Below are 17,432 nucleotides of genomic sequence, written 5' to 3' on the forward strand. Positions count from 1 at the left end.
AGCTATACCCATAGGCTGTGTCTAGACTGGCCAGTTTTTCCGGAAAATCAGCCGCTTTTCCGGAAAAACTTGCCAGCTGTCTACACTGGCTTCTTGAATTTCCGCAAAAGCACTGACTTCCTACTGTAAGAAATCAGTGCTTTTTGCAGAAATACTATGCTGCTCCCATTCGGGCAAAAGTCCCTTTGCACAAAAGTTTTGTGCAAAAAGGCCAGTGTAGACCGCTCAGATTTGTTTTCTGCAAAAAAAGCGCCAATCGCGAAAATGGCGATCGGGGCTCTTTTGCGGAAAAGCGCATCTAGATTGGCACGGACGCTTTAGCATCTGTGCCAGTCTAGACGCGCTTTTCCGAAAATGCTTTTAACGGAAAACTTTTCAGTTAAAAGCATTTCCGGAAAATCATGCCAGTCTAGACGTAGCCATATTGTGCTTGGACTATTTAGTGTGCTGTGGCTACGCTATTTTAAAAATAGCTTCTGGGAATTCCAACTAAGTTTTTCCTAGCTACCTGGTTTGATTTACACTGTTCGAGCCTCCCGAGAAATTAACTAGCAGCTTGTCTCTCTGAGATCATTTGATCTGATATTGATGCGAATATCAAATCAAACTCATCCAAAGATCATTCTGATGGGCAAGACTCACACAGATAAACGCGCATCTGCTATGACTTTTGGACAGTGAGGATTGGAGTTGGATGTGAAGACCCACCATGGTCCTTGTATCTACCGGCTCCAGAATGACCATGACTCATTTTTATTGCAAGTTTTCCCTTTTCTTCCCTTTCCACAGAGGTCTCAGCCCAAAACGTTTAAGCCAGTGATTCCCAACTGGTGAAAATAAGGGTTCCGCAAGAATTCGGCACTTCCCCATCCCCTCTTAAAGGGGACAAAGCTTTTTGCGGTGGATTTGGTGGGTCCTTTTTTTTTTTTTTTGATAACTTTTGCCATGGCGACCCTAGGGGTTCCTTGAAATTCTTTCAAGCTGAAAAGGGTTCCATGGCCAAATAAAATTGGCAAACACTGGTCTAAACAGCCTAATGCTGCTGTCACCAACATGGTGCAAATCCAGAGTAATTCCATTGACTTCAGAGGATGGGAACTTGTGTTGGTGACAGCAGAATGCGGTCCAGCCAAATGACACAAGCGTAAAGCAAAAGCAACCGCAGAAGCACTTTGCTAGCGCTGTGCACATTTCTGGATGTAGCCTACGGATGGCAAAAAGAACCTCAATTTTTCCCAGCCTCCTCATGCGCCATTGGTTTTACCTCATCTGCCAGCTGGTCCGCACGCCGCTGCATTTCTTCCAGCTCATTGCGCATATCAAGTTCTTCTGCCATTTTAGCTGCGAGGGTGTTTGCCGAGGCTTCAGATCAAGGATCTGTGTTTGTTCTGCCTGTGAGCCTGCAGTACAGCAAATAGGGAAAAAATACTGGGGTTAAATGTGCTGCACTCTGCGGATTTGTGCTTAAACGTCAATTCCCTCAGAAATGCTGTTATATTAGTGCTCTCGCCAGCAATCTTTCATCAGGGCAGGCGGGTCGTACAAACTACAGAGCGCTCACGAATTGTTCAAGGTGATAGTGTATTCCTGGGCTATTAGTCATGCCCTTATATAGGAGCATGGATGGATCCTTGCTGCCTTCCCTAAAGAGAAATTAATTCATCTGTATTTTCTCATGAAAAACACAAATAAAAAATCCCATGAACTGCCATTACACACCAACCACTTACAAAATGCAGGTTAAGAAAGATGACATAGGCTTGGGCAGTGATAGAAATGTAGCCGTGTTAGTCTGGGGTAGTTGAAGCAAAATGCAGGACAATGTAGCACTTTAAAGACTAACAAGATGGTTTATTAGATGATGAGCTTTCGTGGGCCAGACCCACTTCCTCAGATCAAATAGTGGAAGAAAGCAGTCACAACCATATATACCAAAGGATACAATTAAAAAAAATGAACAAATATGAAAAGGACAAATCACATTGCAGAACAGAAGAGGGATGCGGGGGGGTGGGAAGGGGGAGGAAGGAAGGTAAGTGTCTGTGAATTGCTGATATTAAAGGTAGGGAGAGTGGGATGTTTGTGAGTTAATGGTATTACAGGTGATAGGCTTGGGCTGTAGTCAAGCTTCTCTAAAGTTGAAAAGATTCACCTCTAGGGTTTTGCTCTATATCCATATTATCTTGGGGTGTGTCTAAACTACATGGCTCTGTTGATTAGGCTGATCAGCAGAGGGCAATGAAGCCGCAGTTTAAATAATCGCGGCTTCATTTAAATTTAAATGGCTGCCACGCTGAGTCGGCAAACAGCTGATCAGCTATTTGTTGGCTCAGCACACTAGTCTGGATGCTCCCGCACCGACCTGAAAGCCCTTTATCGACCTCCCCGTTATGCCTCGTAGGATGAGATTTACCAGGGAGATCGATAAAGGGCTTTCATGTCGACAGGGGAGCATCCAGACTGCCCCGATCAGCCGACAAACAGCTGATCAGCAGAGCGGGGCAGCCATTTAAATTTAAATGAAGCCGCGATTATTTAAATCGCAGTTTCATTTCCCTTTGCCGAACAAACAAATCTTCATGGCTCCGTCGACAGAGCCATGTAGTCTAGACATACCCTTGCAAGCAGACCTGCTGAGAGGGGCTATCTGTCTCTGGCCCCGCCCTTCTGCCTGAGGCCACACCCCTTCTGGGAGTGTAGATTTGCTCCCACCCACCTGACTCAGAATTCTGAGATTTAAAATGACACCAGCTATGTTTAGAAAGCATGGCAGAGGGTTGTAGTCTGTCACCCCACATATACCAGTTGCCCACAAGGCAAGGAGTCATACATGCTGCTTCCAGTGCAATAAATTGGATGGTTCCCACTCTGCTGCTGGCCTTCCCTCTCCATTGTTTTTCCTCTTACGGGGCTGGCTTGTTCTTTTTGTGTGGATTTTTTTGGTGGGTTGTTATTGGCCTATGTTTATCCACTGTTGTCCTGCTCTCACGCTCCCTCGCTAAACTCCCTCGCAGAACTCTCGTGATCACTAGCACCTCAGTGTGCTTGCATGCGGTCTTGTAAAACCCTCTTCTCCCTCAGATAGCCCTATCCCCTTGTCAAGGTTTCTGGACACTGGAGCCTCGTAGGAAGCTCCCAACTTTGCTTGATAGGCTGATAGGCTCAGCGAACCCTTCTTTCCCCCCGCAAGCTGTCCATGCGCTACTGTTCAGTCAAGCAGGCCCATGGCAAGCAAGAAGCACACAACGGCAGACCACAAACTCACCCCACAGATACGCCGTCACCCCCAAGACTCCCTCGCCAAAGCCCCCTTTGCCGCTCCTTGCAACGGCAGGGCAGGACAGAAGAACTCCTTATAGTAAAGCTCGATCAACACAAACTACCCTGGACCTGCCCTGCCCTGGGCTTACGCTAGGGATGTTAAATTTCAATTAATCAGCAAATTGAGTAGTCAATGGCATTTCCATCAACTACTCGATTAGTCAATAAGGGGGGCACTCGCTTTCTGCACAGCGGGGATTGCTTTGGTCCCAGCTTATGCCATTTCCCCTGCTGCACCTCTGCCTCCCCTCCCCGCCTCCCCTTTTAAGCTGGCTCCCCCCCGCACCGGCTCCTGCTCCTCTCCCCTTTGGTACAGAGGTAGCGGGGAGGTCGGGAGGGGAGGGGGGAAGCAGCTAGTGGAGTAGTGACTCAACTACCTGATAAGCCTAGGCTTATCGGGTAGTCAACTAGTCACTCACATCCTTAGTTTACACCCTGTGCTGCTTTAATGGACTTAAAGGAGTCCGGGCAACCTCCAGCCCCAGGAGTCTGCCAGCAAATAAACCATAAAACCTTGTCATTATATACTGAAGGTGGGCTCAATCCTCACTCAGACAATGCTCTCGCCGATGCCAGTAGGAGTACACTCTAAGGACAGCAGGATGGACCAGGCAGGGCCACTGACCGAGGGGGGGAGGGGAAGACAAAGGAGAAGGATGCCCCAGGGCCAGGATTCCTGGCTGCTGCAGCAGTGGTGACAGCTGGAGCCCTGAGCCCTTTAAATCACCATTGGAGAACCGCACAACACACTCTGGGTGGCTCTGAGGGCTGAGAAGGTCGTGGGATGCGCTGGGCAGCACTGAGGGCCGGATGCTCCAGCCCCACCCCCGCCAAGAGCACAGAGCCATCTCCCCCCTTTGCCCAGGAGCCTGGCAAATCTGTCGGTCCCCAGCACCAGACCCCAACGTCTGCAAACAGGGATGCCTCCAGGAACATGAATAGCCTCCTTCCCCTATGCAAACTCCTCCTGGCTCTCGCAGACTGAGCCCCAGAAGTGCACATGGGGGGCACAAACACCTCCCCCAGGGAGCTCCATGCCTGCTGCCAACCCACCCCTCAGAAGATCCACACCACTTCTGTCACACTGAACGGGAAGGGCCAACATTTGCCTCAGCAACATGGGACATCCACCAGCCAGGTGTCCAAGTTAGCCTGGGGTGAGAGGAGCGCTGCACAATAACACTGCCCACGGAGGGCCACCGTGGTGTTTGCTTTGGTAACACATGCCCTTGAAATAAAGCTGCACAAAAGGCAGCTGGCTAGACGCAGACACAACTGTTGGCTCCCATTTCAGCAGAACGCACATACCAGCCCACCCAAACTGTCCAAGAAGCAATCAGCCAATATATGGCCGAGAGTTAAACTTGGGTTTGGATTAGACGTCCTTTCATATTAATCTACCAAGCTCTTTTTTCCCTCTTCCCCCTCCTCCTTTCCCAGGGACTCTTCAGCAGCAGGCCGACTTTTTCTCTGCATTAATCAACTTCCTCCAAGGCAGGATCCATGGCCTTCCGGCAAGGACCAGAAGGCCACAGATATTTGTTGCTGAATCAAGGTCTGTCTGCGTACAAATAAGAAAACCAGACAGCTGCTTACGTGCTCTCTGCAGCTTCTGCAAAGGATTGTTGTTATATAAGGGGGGAAATGTACGACCTTCATGCTTTTACACGAGCTGTGCTCTCACTTGAGGGTGCTCTAGCTTTTTCATTCTAAAGCAGGAAGAAATCCATCTTGAAGAGACCAAAGAGCCAACCCTCAAGCAACCAGCTTAGCATTCTGTTTACATCAATCTCAAACCCAGAACACATCACAATATCGCTGTCTGAGGGAGGCTAACATCTTGTGACGGGTCTCTTCAAATCTAGAAGTTATAATATATGGAGATATACCATCTCATAGAGCTGGAAGGGACCTTGAGAAGTCATCAAGTCCAGTCCCTTGCCCTCACAGCAGGACCAAGCACCATCCCTGATAGATTTGCCTCAGATCCTTAAATGGTCCCTTGAAGGATTGAACTCACAATCCTGGGTGTAGCAGGCCACTGCTCAAACCACTGAGCAATCCCACCAATATAACCCAGAGCAGTGGGTGGGTGGGCAGTGCCCCCTGGTGTTTTGGATAGCTGGGCAATTCGCAGCAGCATTAGGGACCGACTGCAAGAAATTCATCTGTGAGCCCAGCTGATGCAAATGCTGGCTTAGTGGCATGATGAATAATCAGTTGGACATCAGACGCTTTTGGGTCGCTTGCTGTCAGCAGACAACAAGTTTTGCCCCAAACCAGAGCTCTCCAGGGAAAGCCATGGCAGAAACACATCAGGGATCCTTCTGCTTTCAAAGAACAGGGCCGGCTTGATTATTTGCAGGGTCTAGTTTGAATGGGGCACTGCAGCTTGGACTGCCGGTGACCACACAGGTTGATTGGTTGACAGGCTGATTGGAACTGTTTCTTTTTTTTAATACAGCACGTAGAATGGATTGAAAAACACCACAAAGCACTGTTACAGACAAGCCATTTCACATTGTGTTTTAGTCATAAACAAGACTGCCCTACCATGGAGCGGATTCAACTTCATTTATAGACAACCATGCACAATAATCAATACAAGTTACTCATTGGCTCACGGTATGGTAAACGGTGTAATCCCTCTGGATGTCTGGATGCTGGCTAACATTGTGTGTATTTTGCAGTTGATTCATACTGTTGACTGCCCGTATATTTATAATCATCTTAAGCACAGGGGATGGTAAACGCTGGGGATGGGATTAGTTAGTTAGATACCTAACAACCAGTGATGTTCATAGGGAGCTGGGTGCTTATCTCATTTTAAATTAAAATAAACACTGACGCCAGGTAAAAACCCCTTCTGTTTCCCTAGACATTGCAGATTTGATTTATGGAAGCAATTATTCTTCGACAATTTAGATTAATATCTTGCCCACTGATACCGGATACTGTACTTCAGAGTAAATGTTAAAGTATCACTGTTAACAAAATAAAGTGTTTATCTTAGAAAAAACAAACTCTAGGGCAAATGCCAGTCTCAAAGTTCCAGCCATGTAAATCCACTGAAGCGTCTGCAACTAGATGGTTACTTGTTGGCACTCAAAATGGTCAGGATAGCAAATGGTTAATGTTTGGCATGGCCTTCTGCGTGTAAGGCCAGGCCTACATTAGGGGGCAAAGTCGAACTCAGACACGCAACTCCAGCTATGTGACTAGCACAGCTGGAATCAACCTACCTTAGTTGGACTTAACTTGGCTTCTCCACTACAGGGGATTGATGGGAGAAATTCACCCACTGACTTCTTACTCTTCGTGACCCAGTGGAGTACTGGAGTCCACAGGAGCACCTTCAGCGATAAACTTAGTATGTCCTCATTAGACTCACTAAATAAACCCCTGGGAAATCAATCTCTGCCGTTTCGATCTCCCAGGAAATGAAGACAAGGTCTAAGTCAGTGGGGGGTTTGCTCTTAATTTGATTGGGAACAGGAGGTGGTATTCTTGGAAAATCTCTCAGTGCAAAATTTGTGGCTTTAGAAATGCTTGGTATTTTAGCTTTTCAAAGCCAGCTGGGGGATTTGGATGCCAGTTCTTAGTTGTCTTTGAAAGTTTCTTACATGATTGAGAATATTTCTCTCATGGGTTTCTGTTTGTTTCACTATGCCACAATGATCCAAACCAGCTGTCTACACTGGCCGCTTGAATTTCCGCAAGAACACTGACGATCTCATGTAAGATTGTCAGTGTTCTTGTGGAAATATTGTGCTGCTCCCATTCAGGCAAAAGCCCTGTTGCGCAAATCATTTGTGCAAGAGGGCCAGTGTAAACAGCACAGTACTGTTTTGTGCAAAAAAGCCCCGATCGCAAAAATGGCGATCAGGGCTTTTTTGCTCGAAACCGCGTCTAGATTGGCCACGGACACTTTTCCGCAAAAAGTGCTTTTGCGGAAAAGCATCCTGCCAATCTAGACGCGATTTTCCGAAAATGCTTTTAACGGAAAACTTTTCCATTAAAAGCATTTCCGGAAAATCATGCCAGTGTAGACGTAGCCATGCATGTGTGTACAAATGTAAACACAAAATTTCATGCAGACCTTGGGCTTCTCACTTAAAAAATGTGGGCCCCTTGTGTTCATGGGCCCCTTTTAGGTACAGCAAAAAATACAAATACAGGTTAAACCTTTCTAATTCGGCACTCTCTGATCTGGAAATATCTGTGGTCCGGCATGAGTTTGATTAGTCGGATGGCCACATATCCTGAGTGTGGCAAAGTTTCCCGTGGTCCCATATTCTTTGTTGATAGAATCTGTTATTTAGCTCCAATTTCCCCCTAAATGTCTCCTAAGAACCCCCACAAAAATAGGGTTCTCACTGGGAGGCCCACATTCCCTTGCCCCACCCAGCTCACATTACTACCCTCTCAAATGTCACTAGATAGTTGGCAGGCCTGATTTCATACATGCTGACCCCAAGCTCTGGTTACCATTTGCTTATACAGGTTGAACCTCTGCCCAGGAAGCAGTGGAAGTGTTTGGTAATGCTGCTAGACAATATTGACCTCCCATGGTCTGGCAAATTCGCTCATTAGGAACTGGTCAGGTCCCAAGGGTGCTGGACAAGAGAGGTTCAACCTGTATTATACAAATTTGACTGTAAACCACATGTACAGAACTGGGCTCTGTCAAAGTGTAAACCCAAAGAAACTCCATTCATTTACATAATTGGAACTGGGAACAGAATGTATAAATATTGATAAAGAAGAAGATTAGGAAACTGAGGGTTAAAGAGAAAGTAATAAAGAAACTGACTTGAGAAGAACACATTGTCTACTTCAGTTTGAACAGCTCATTTATTATATTACAGGTTTATTTCGGTAAAGTTCAGATGCAATGAAGAATCAGGTAGCTAAAATGTATAATCTATGGGGAGTTATTCTAAAGCTCTGTGTGAACCATCTTATATCCCTGTAGAGGGAGAAATACAATGGGTGACCTTTAAAAGGAAGTATTTACTTTACTGGGATGTAAACTCTTCAAGGTAGTAAATATAGGAAAATGAAAATGCAGCTATTTACCATGGCAAACTCAACCCTGCAATAAAGCAACTGCTTTTTTTCCCCCCAAGCACTCTCATTGTATTAAAGTGCAGATCTATTTTTCCCCCGGATATTCTTAGCCAGAGGATGACTGCATTGGCACATTCTGCACAAAGAAAATATATGTACAGAGAGAGAGAACAGTACTTTGTATGGAGACTTTTCTTCTGTAGATTTCACAGAGCTTTGCAAAGATGGGTAAGCATTATGATCCCTATTGAACATAGGGGAAAACTGATGCACAAAGAGATTGAATGCCTTGTCCAAAGTTCCAGAGCATGTCAATGGAGAAGCCACAGATAGAACGCCCACAAAAATAGGGTTCTCACTGGGAGGCCCACATTCCCCTGCCCCACCCAGCTCACATTACTACCCTCTCAAATGTCGCTAGATAGTTGGCAGGCCTGATTTCATACATGCTGACCCCAAGCTCTGGTTACCATTTGCTTATACAGGTTGAACCTCTCTAGTCTGGCACACTCTCGTCTAGCAACATCTGAAATCCAGCATGATTTTAGTTAGCCAAGTTTCTTGTGGTCACAGAAAGTTTGTTTACAGCCACCAGTCCTGGCTCTCAGTGTTCTGTGCTGTTCTTTAGCTCCAATTTGCTCCTAAATGTCTCCTAAGTGCCCAGCAAGCAGTGGAAGTGTTGGTAATGCTGCTGGACAATATTGACCTCCTGTGGCTTGGCAAATTCTCTGGTTCGGCCCCAAAGGTGCCAGACTAGGGAGGTTCAACCTGCACTGGGACTCACCAGTCTCTGCCGTAACAGCTGTACTTGTGCATGCTCCCTGCAAGGTCCTCCATTGCTCAGCATGCCAGGCCAGCAGCGATTAATTCTCTCTCTAGCTGGTGTGACTGTTGCAAAGATTGCATGCTCTGTTGCAGCTCCTGCTACCGGCCCACCAACTGCTGCGGTCTGCTCCATCGTCTGGGCACCAAATACTCTGAGGCTTCCCCTGGGTGTCTCTGAATTGCCACCACTGGGGGAGTCCAGCTACTAGACGAGCCTTCACATGTCAAAGGGCCTTCTCCCTGCAGAAACTGTACAGAGTCCAGGGGCGGTGCCTTCACTGTGTGCTTTTAAATTCCCCCTACCACTCTCATAATGACCCTGTGCAAAATCTGATACAGCACCTGCAGTGGTTTTTGGCCCTCTCCCCAGGACATGAGGGGAGCAGGGCTCTCTGTCCCTTGAGGCCCCTGCGCAATAGAACTCAACGGCTGTGTCTAGGCTGGCCAGTTTTTCTGGAAAATCAGTCGCTTTTCCGGAAAAACTTGCCAGCTGTCTACACTGGCCACTTAAATTTCCGCAAAAGCACTGACTTCCTACTGTCCGAAATCAGTGCTTCTTGCAGAAATACTATTCTGCTCCCGTTCAGGCAAAAGTCCTTTTGCGCAATAGGGCCAGTGTAGACAGCTCAGGTTTGTTTTGTGCAAAAAAGCCCCGATTGCGAAAATGGTGATCGGGGCCTTTTTGCGGAAACGCGCGTCTAGATTGGCCATGGACGCTTTTCCGCTTAAATTGCTTTTGCAGAAAAGCATCTGTGCCAATCTAGACGCTCTTTTCCGAAAATGCTTTTAACGGAAAACTTTTCCGTTAAAAGCATTTCTGGAAAATCATGCCAATCTAGACGTAGCCAAGTAGTCCTAACCCCTACTCTCTCCTTTGGCACGTCCTTCTGACTCTTTCTCTGCCTTTGGGGCTGATGAGCTAATTGGCTTCTTATCCCACCCAGCTGGCCAGGCTGGCTGTCTAATGACCTCCAGTACCTCCACCTTCTGCGAGGCTCAGCCTCCCCAAGCCCTATAGTCTTGTATCCGGGAGACCCCGTTGAGTCAAAGAAGAATAATGCTACTGCATCAGGTTTCACCTTGGAAGCCTGTCATCCCTTGTTCTCAGAGCTTTGCCCATCTGAATTCCAGCTCAGATAGTGTCTTGAGAACATTATGCCTAAAAATAAATGCCAGCTGCTACCAGAATGTGCAGAAAGATTTATGTTTTTGAGGTGTAATCTGCCCACACTCAGTGCTATATACTAATGCTTACTGGGGTAGATTTTCAAAAGTGCCAAAAGGACGTGGGAGCATCATTCCCATGGGGCACGTGCTATTAAATCCCATGGATGTTCTTGAAATTCTTCCCACAGTATATAATTCTGCACCAGGTTTTAACTTTGTTCTACTTGTGGTACAGGCCTCAGGTGGCTTAGGGTATGTCTACACTACCCTCCTAGTTCAAACTAGGAGGGTAATGTAGGCATACCGCACTTGCAAATGAAGCCCGGGATTTGAATTTCCTGGGCTTCATTTGCATAAGCGGGGAGCCACCATTTTTAAAACCCCGCTGGTTCGAACCCCGTGCAGCGCGGAGGAGTAACTGTAGTTCGAACTAGGAAGCCTAGTTCGAACTACCTAGTTCGTGCCCCGGGTAGCCACGCTGTATGGGGTTCGAACCAGCGGGGTTTTAAAAATGGCGGCTCCCCAATTCAAATTTACATGGCTGCAGTGCTGAGCCGACAAACAGCTGATCAGCTGTTTGTCAGCTCAGCGCGCTAGTCTGGACGCTCTGCGCCGACCTGAAAGCCCTTTATCAACATCCCCGTTATGCCTCATAGGAGGAGGTATACCTGGGATGTCGATAAAAGGCTTTCTGATCAGCTGTTTGTCGGCTCAGCATGGCAGCCATGTAAATTTAAATGAAGCCGCGATTATTTAAATCGCCGCTTCATTTCCCTTTGCCAAACAAACAAATCTACATGGCTCCGTCGACAGAGTTACAGACTAACATGTCTACCTCTGAGACCTAGCTACAGATGTATTGCTATCACTTTGAAAGAGGGATGTAAGTGAGTAGTCAACTACTTGACTACTTGCATTTCTTCCCCCTGCTGCCTCTGATACAGAGGCAGCAAGGGTAGGGGGGGAAAGCAGGAGCTTGTGCTGGGGGATCCAGCTTAAAAGCCGGTACCCCCCAGCACCATACCTGCAGTGCTGCCTATCCCCCCCCCCATGCTATCAGCAGTGTGGCGGGGGAGCAGGGAAGGCTGTCGCGAAGCAGCCTCTGCCTGCGGTGAGCCCAGGTTCTCCATGAGCAGAGGCTGCTCCACATCCTGCAGAGCAGCCCCTGTCTGTGGGAGATCCCTGCGGGGCCCCCTAGGCACAGGATACTGCCAGAGCTGCCTCTGTTCATGACCAGCCTTAGCCACCATGGACAGGGGCTGCTTCATGGCAGCAGCTCCTCTCCGCTGGGGGTCCCAGCTCCTCGCTGAGACCCCCGGAGACAGGGGCTGCTGCCAGAGCAGCTTGTGTTTGCAGCCAGCCTGAGCTGCTGTGGGCAGGGGCTGCTTTGTAGCAGAAGCCCCTGTCTGCAGAGGATCCCAAGCTGGGACCCCCTGCAGACAGCTGGGCTTGCTCAGTCCTGGCTTACACCAGATCAGGGACCTACCCCCGCTGGGGCTCTGCAGTTTAAATGCAGTAGGAGCCAGGTTGCCCGCCTGCCTGGCTCCTAGTACAGTAAAACTTCAATGGTCCGGCATCCAGTGGTCCGGCACTCCTGATGGTCCGGCACCATCTGGAACCCGGAAGTGCTCCGGGCAACTGGACAATTGGGGCTGCTCTGCCCCCAGTTTTCCCGATTCAGCCACTGCTGAAACTGACCAGCAGCTGACTCGGGGAAGCCGGGGGCAGAGCAGCTCAGGTACTGCAGGGCTGGTCTCCTAGCGCCGCCCCTCGGTGTCTCTGCCCCAGCTGCTCTGCCCCAGGCATCCCCAAGTCAGCTGCTGCTGAAACTGACCAGTGGCTGACTTGGGGAAGCCCGGGGCAGAGCAGCTGGGGTGCTGCTGGGTTGGTCCCTCAGCGCCAAGGGGTGCATCCCCCCACTCCACCCCAGACTCCTCATAGCCCCCCCTTCCGATAGTCCAGCATATCTGATAATCCGGCACCCCCTGGGTCCTAAAGGTGCCGGATTATCGGAAGTTTACTGTACATTTAAACTGTGGAGCCGCAGCGGAAGTTGCTCCTGGACCTGGTGTGAGCCAGGACCGAGTGCCTTCCCTTATCGACTAATCATTTAGTCAGTACAAATTGTACTGACTACATGGTGAGCCAATTACCCGCCTCTTAACAGCCTTACTTTGAGCATTATTAACAAGTTATTTAAATATAATCATATATATAGTAGCCCAATGTCTGAGACTCTGTAATGCTGAAATGCTGGCTGTTCCCTCTGGGTAGCGCTGTTGCCTCCCTGGCTGTTCCCTCTGGGCGGCGCTGTTGCCTGAGTCACATCCTTCGCTTCCCGCCGTGGCGCTCGGCTGACTTCTACACCACTCAGACGGGCTGCCGCAGGGGAGCAAGTGGCACAAGCGGCCGTTTGGGAGCCATGGTCCCCATGCAGCACGGGAGTGCTGCATGCGGAGCACGGGGCCCAAACCGTCGCTTGTGCCACTTGTTCCCCCGTGGCAGCCCGGCTGAGCGGTGTAGAAGTCAGCCGAGCGCCACGGCGGGAGGGGAAGGGGGATGGGACCATGACGTGCGGCGTGACAGTAGCTCCAGGCCCCGCCCCCTGGCCATGAACACCGCCCCCCTGCCCTCCTTCACCTCCCACAGTGGGACTCAGCTGACTTCTGCGCCGCTCAGCCGGGCCACCGTGTGGGAGCAAGTGGTGGAAGCAAGAGAGAGAGAGACGGAGCGAGAGACCGAAGGCTCAGGAGAGAAGACCGATATGGAGGAGAGACCTGAAAATCCTGTTTTATGATGGGATAATTGGCTAGTATCTAAATAAATAGATATGTGAATTCAAAATAGATATGTGAATCCAAAACTTTGAGTAAAAATTGTGTTATATAAAAACTGATTGTCTGGATTCTCTAGGATTCAGTAAATTTGTAGGGGAATTGTCATCCAGTAATTCCAAAGAAATAAGGTTTGCCACTGATAAATTTCAGCATCATTCAAAGCTTCAGCATCCACCTTTTTGTGATTTGTGCTAATGTACACACTTGGGACCTGGTCCAGCTCTGCACAGGTCCACAAAGCATGTGACTAATTAATCTGTCTGCCATAGAAAACAGCAAAGATTAGCAATCAATAGGAGTAAAGCCTCAAAAAGGAATCATATTAGAATAGATCAGGAGAATGACCTTGCAGATTGGAATTCAGGAGACCTGGGTGTAATTCCCAGTTTGGCCACAATCTTCCCGGGTGTCCTTCAGCAAGTCACTCAACTGCCGTGTGACTTAATACTCTCTCTGTAACATGGGGATAATAATACTCCATTCCTCTCATCCTTTGTCCTGTGTAGAGAGCAGGCAAAGACCTTGGTTCAGAAAGAATCTCTCACAATGTGTTAGTACAGCCCTTGGCACAAGATGGACCCAATCTCAACTGAGGTACTTGGGAGCTAATGTAACAGAAACCATGAATAACGGCACGGTTATGACATGACCCCCTTCCTGCATCTTTCCCTGAGTTAGTCAGAAGACCACCAGGGAGCAAAAATCCATCTGGAAAGAGCACTCTTCTTTCAAAGGCCAAACCAAAGATGTTTGCTGAAGTATCAATAGATAGAATCGGGAGATATGTTGCAATTTGTTGGAAAAATAATTCAAAAGCAATTTCTTTATGGGTTGGTCTTCACACAGTTTTTGTACAGTTAAGGCTATCACCATATCAAAACTGAATGTTAAAGTGGTACAACCCTAATGTAGACATCACTGTACTGGTATAAATGTACATCTATTGGTATAGCACAGTGCTCCCCAACCTTTTGGGGCTGCCGGGTGCCCGGGGGCGGTGCCGCGCGTGCGCCACACGCCCAGGACGTGGGGCACAAGAATGTCTCAGGCTGGCCCTGGTCACTAGGTGGGCACACATAAATGCCCCAGCGGGCGCCATGGCACGCGTGGGCACCACACTGGGAACCACTAGATAGCTTATTCTCATTAAGCTATGCACCCTCACACTGGTATACCTCCCCACAGTAGAGGGTTATGCCACTGGAATGATGTCGATTTAAAAACTGATATAGCTGTACAAAAAATGTGTAGCCCTTGGTGAAAATGTAGCTAGTAATAAAATCACAAGGTTCCCCCAAATATAAGCGAAAGAACAGCACGATACCTTCAAAAAAATGTGACAACAGTGAGACGGTTGTGGTACCGAGAACAATAAGGATGTGTTCCTGACTGTCTATATCCAGCTGTCTCTCTTGGCTTATACTTAGGTTGTAAGCATTTTTGAGCATAGACCATCTTTTTGTTCGGTGTCGATACAACGCTTAGCACAACAGAGTCCTGGTCCACAGTTAGGGTGCTTAGGTTGTATGGTAACACAAATAACATTATCACAACAACAAATACTTCCCCACACTGAAAGAGAGAGACTTCTAATATTGGGAGCAAGACTTCTGCCGGGAGCAAGACAGAGGAGAAAAGGTTGTCATTGGCATTGAAAGTCTCCCTCGTCATGAAGTTGCTACAACCCAAAGTTAGACCTGTCCGGGAGTTCTTTGGAGTTACATACAAAGACGATGTGCTATCATCACTCTATATTGTCTCGGACTGAAACCCAACACTGACACCTGAGATGTGCAAGACACAAGAAGGATCATCACGTACTCCAGATCACTATTTTATAAATGTGTGGCTGCTGTGAAGTATGCAAGTAACGTTGACGCAAATGCTCTTGGGACTTGCAAAGAGAGGGGCCAATGAGTAACACATTCCATGCTTTTTGCTCCCCCAGGCGCTGAAATAGGAGAGAAGTGACAGGTGAAAAAAAGTTGCTTTTGACATCTCAGAGCTTTACAATAGGACCCAGAATGTATGCCCGGAGCCATGTCCCCCACATGACAAAGCAATTCATTGTTCTGCCAGTGGGCTGACAACACTTGTGTTTTATAAGGATGAAACGACAGCGGAGGTGTTGATACGCTGCACTTCACACACTGGTTTTCTTTAGCTGGCTTCTATACTGGAGAAGAAAGCAGAGGGCAGACATTTTGTCTTTCTTTCACCTCAAATAATTGATTTGCTTTCTGTGCATTTTCCTGTTAATCAAAACCTTTTCAAAGCATTTTTCAGCATTGTACCTCTTCATGGCCATTTCTCCCATCTATTTATCCACTCGAGTTGACTCAACCAAACAATATCTTTAGTGAATCGTGTTTCTATGGGCAGAAAGTGATGGACCTACCTCAGTGGGAAGTTAAACAAAAGAGCCACCATAGGGTATGGGGCATTCACATGGTCATAAATGCAGTTTATTTCTAGACAGTGGATGATTAAAGAAAATGGCTTGAACCTTGCTTCCAATTACCAACGTTTATTTACTTTCCTTAGTGAGAATTTAACTTGGAAGCAAATTAGAAAAAGTGCCATAAGCGATGTTGTAATAGCACTTCCTGAACTTATGGGACTTGTGCTCCTAGATCACAGAGCTGTTTTTTTGAAAATCCCTAATGTCTAGAGCAAACAAAAAGAAACATGTCTGGCTACAAGAAGATTCCTTTTCTCCTTTTGGTTCTATTTCCTCTAAGATAAGTCACAGCTTGTTCACACTTCTGCTGCTGAGTCACTAAACCTTGTTCAAAGAGAGCTCTTGTAGCAAGGGATAAAATGAATGCCCCATTGAAGTCATTGGAGAAATGAATAAAATGGGGACTTTTCAGCTCGGAAAAGAGATGACTAAGGGTGGATATGACCAAGGGCTATAAAATCACGATGGGTGAAGATAAAGTAAATAAGGAAGTTTTATTTACTCCTCATAAGACAAGAGTTAAGGCTCACGAAATGAAATTAATGAGCATCAGGTTTAAAACAAACAAAAGGAAGGCTGTGTCTACACTGGTATCCCTTCCGGAAAAGGGATGCTAATGTAGCACTTTGGAATAGGCAAATCCGTGGGGGATTTAAATATCCCCCGCAGTATTTGCATTAACATGGCTGCCACTTTTTTCCGGCTTGGAGATAAGCCGGAGAAAAGCGCCAGTCTAGACGTGATTCTCCGGAAAATAAAGCCTTTTCTGGAGGATCTCTTATTCCTACTTGAAAGTAGGAATAAGAGATCCTCCAGAAAAGGGCTTATTTTCCAGAGAATCACGTCTAGACTGGCGCTTTTCTCCGGCTTAACTCCAAGCCGGAAAAAAGCGGCGGCCATGTTAATGCAAATACCGTGGGGGATATTTAAATCCCCCGCGGATTTGCCTATTCCAAAGTGCTACATTAGCATCCCTTTTCTGGAAGGGATGCCAGTGTAGACACAGCCGAAGTGTTTAGTCACACAACACACAGTCAACCAGAGTATGTTGTGAAGGCCAAGACTACAACAGGGTCCCTAAAAGAACTGGATAAGTTAATGGAAGATAGGTCCATCTATTTTTATTAGCAAGGATGGGCAGTGATGGCGTCTCTGTTTGCCAGATGCTGGGAATGAAGAATAGGTGATGGATCACTTGACGATTATTCATTCTGCGCAACATCTAGCACCGGCCACTGTGAGAAGATGGGACACTGAGCTAGATGGACCTTTGGTCAGACCCAGTGTGACTGTTCTTTTTATGTCAAGGGGCACTGGCATTATTTGTGTGTGTGTGTGTGTGTGTGTGTGTGTGTGTGTGTGTGTGTGTGTGTGTGTGTGTGTGAGACTTGCTCCTTATCTCAAGATAGGGATGCAAATGTAGCCGACCGAAATTGCTAATGAAGTGGAGATTTAAATATCCCGCGTTTCATTAGCATAATCTCGTCCGTGCGCTATTCCAATCGCCAGCTGATTCGAACCAGGAAGTGCTCCCTGGGACGCTTTAGTTCGAATCAAACCCCTTGGTTCGAACTAATGTTACTCCTCATTTTTTGAGCAGTAGCATTAGTTCGAACCAAGGTGTTTCATTCAAACTAACGTGGTCCGGAGCACACTTCCTGGTTCGAATCAGCTGGCGATCAGAATAGCGTGTGGGTGAGATTATGCTAATGAAGCGTGGGATATTTAGATCCCCGCTTCATTAGCAATTT

At 47.5% G+C, this 17,432-nt stretch overlaps 1 protein-coding gene across 2 annotated transcripts in view; it reads right to left on the reverse strand.

Moving 5' to 3' along the window:
• Nucleotides 1–17,432, reverse strand: part of SNAP25 (synaptosome associated protein 25) — a 112,121-nt gene that overhangs the window by 41,400 nt on the left and 53,289 nt on the right. For both annotated transcript variants that reach the window (XM_075925671.2, XM_075925672.2), the window contains exon 2: nucleotides 1,265–1,400. In XM_075925671.2, coding sequence (XP_075781786.1) covers nucleotides 1,265–1,336 — 72 coding nt within the window. In that variant the 5' untranslated portion in view covers nucleotides 1,337–1,400. The remainder of the gene's footprint in view (nucleotides 1–1,264; nucleotides 1,401–17,432) is intronic.

Source organism: Pelodiscus sinensis, chromosome 3, assembly GCF_052426305.1.
Source record: "Pelodiscus sinensis isolate ZL-2025 chromosome 3, ASM5242630v1, whole genome shotgun sequence".
NCBI lineage: Eukaryota > Metazoa > Chordata > Testudines > Trionychidae > Pelodiscus > Pelodiscus sinensis.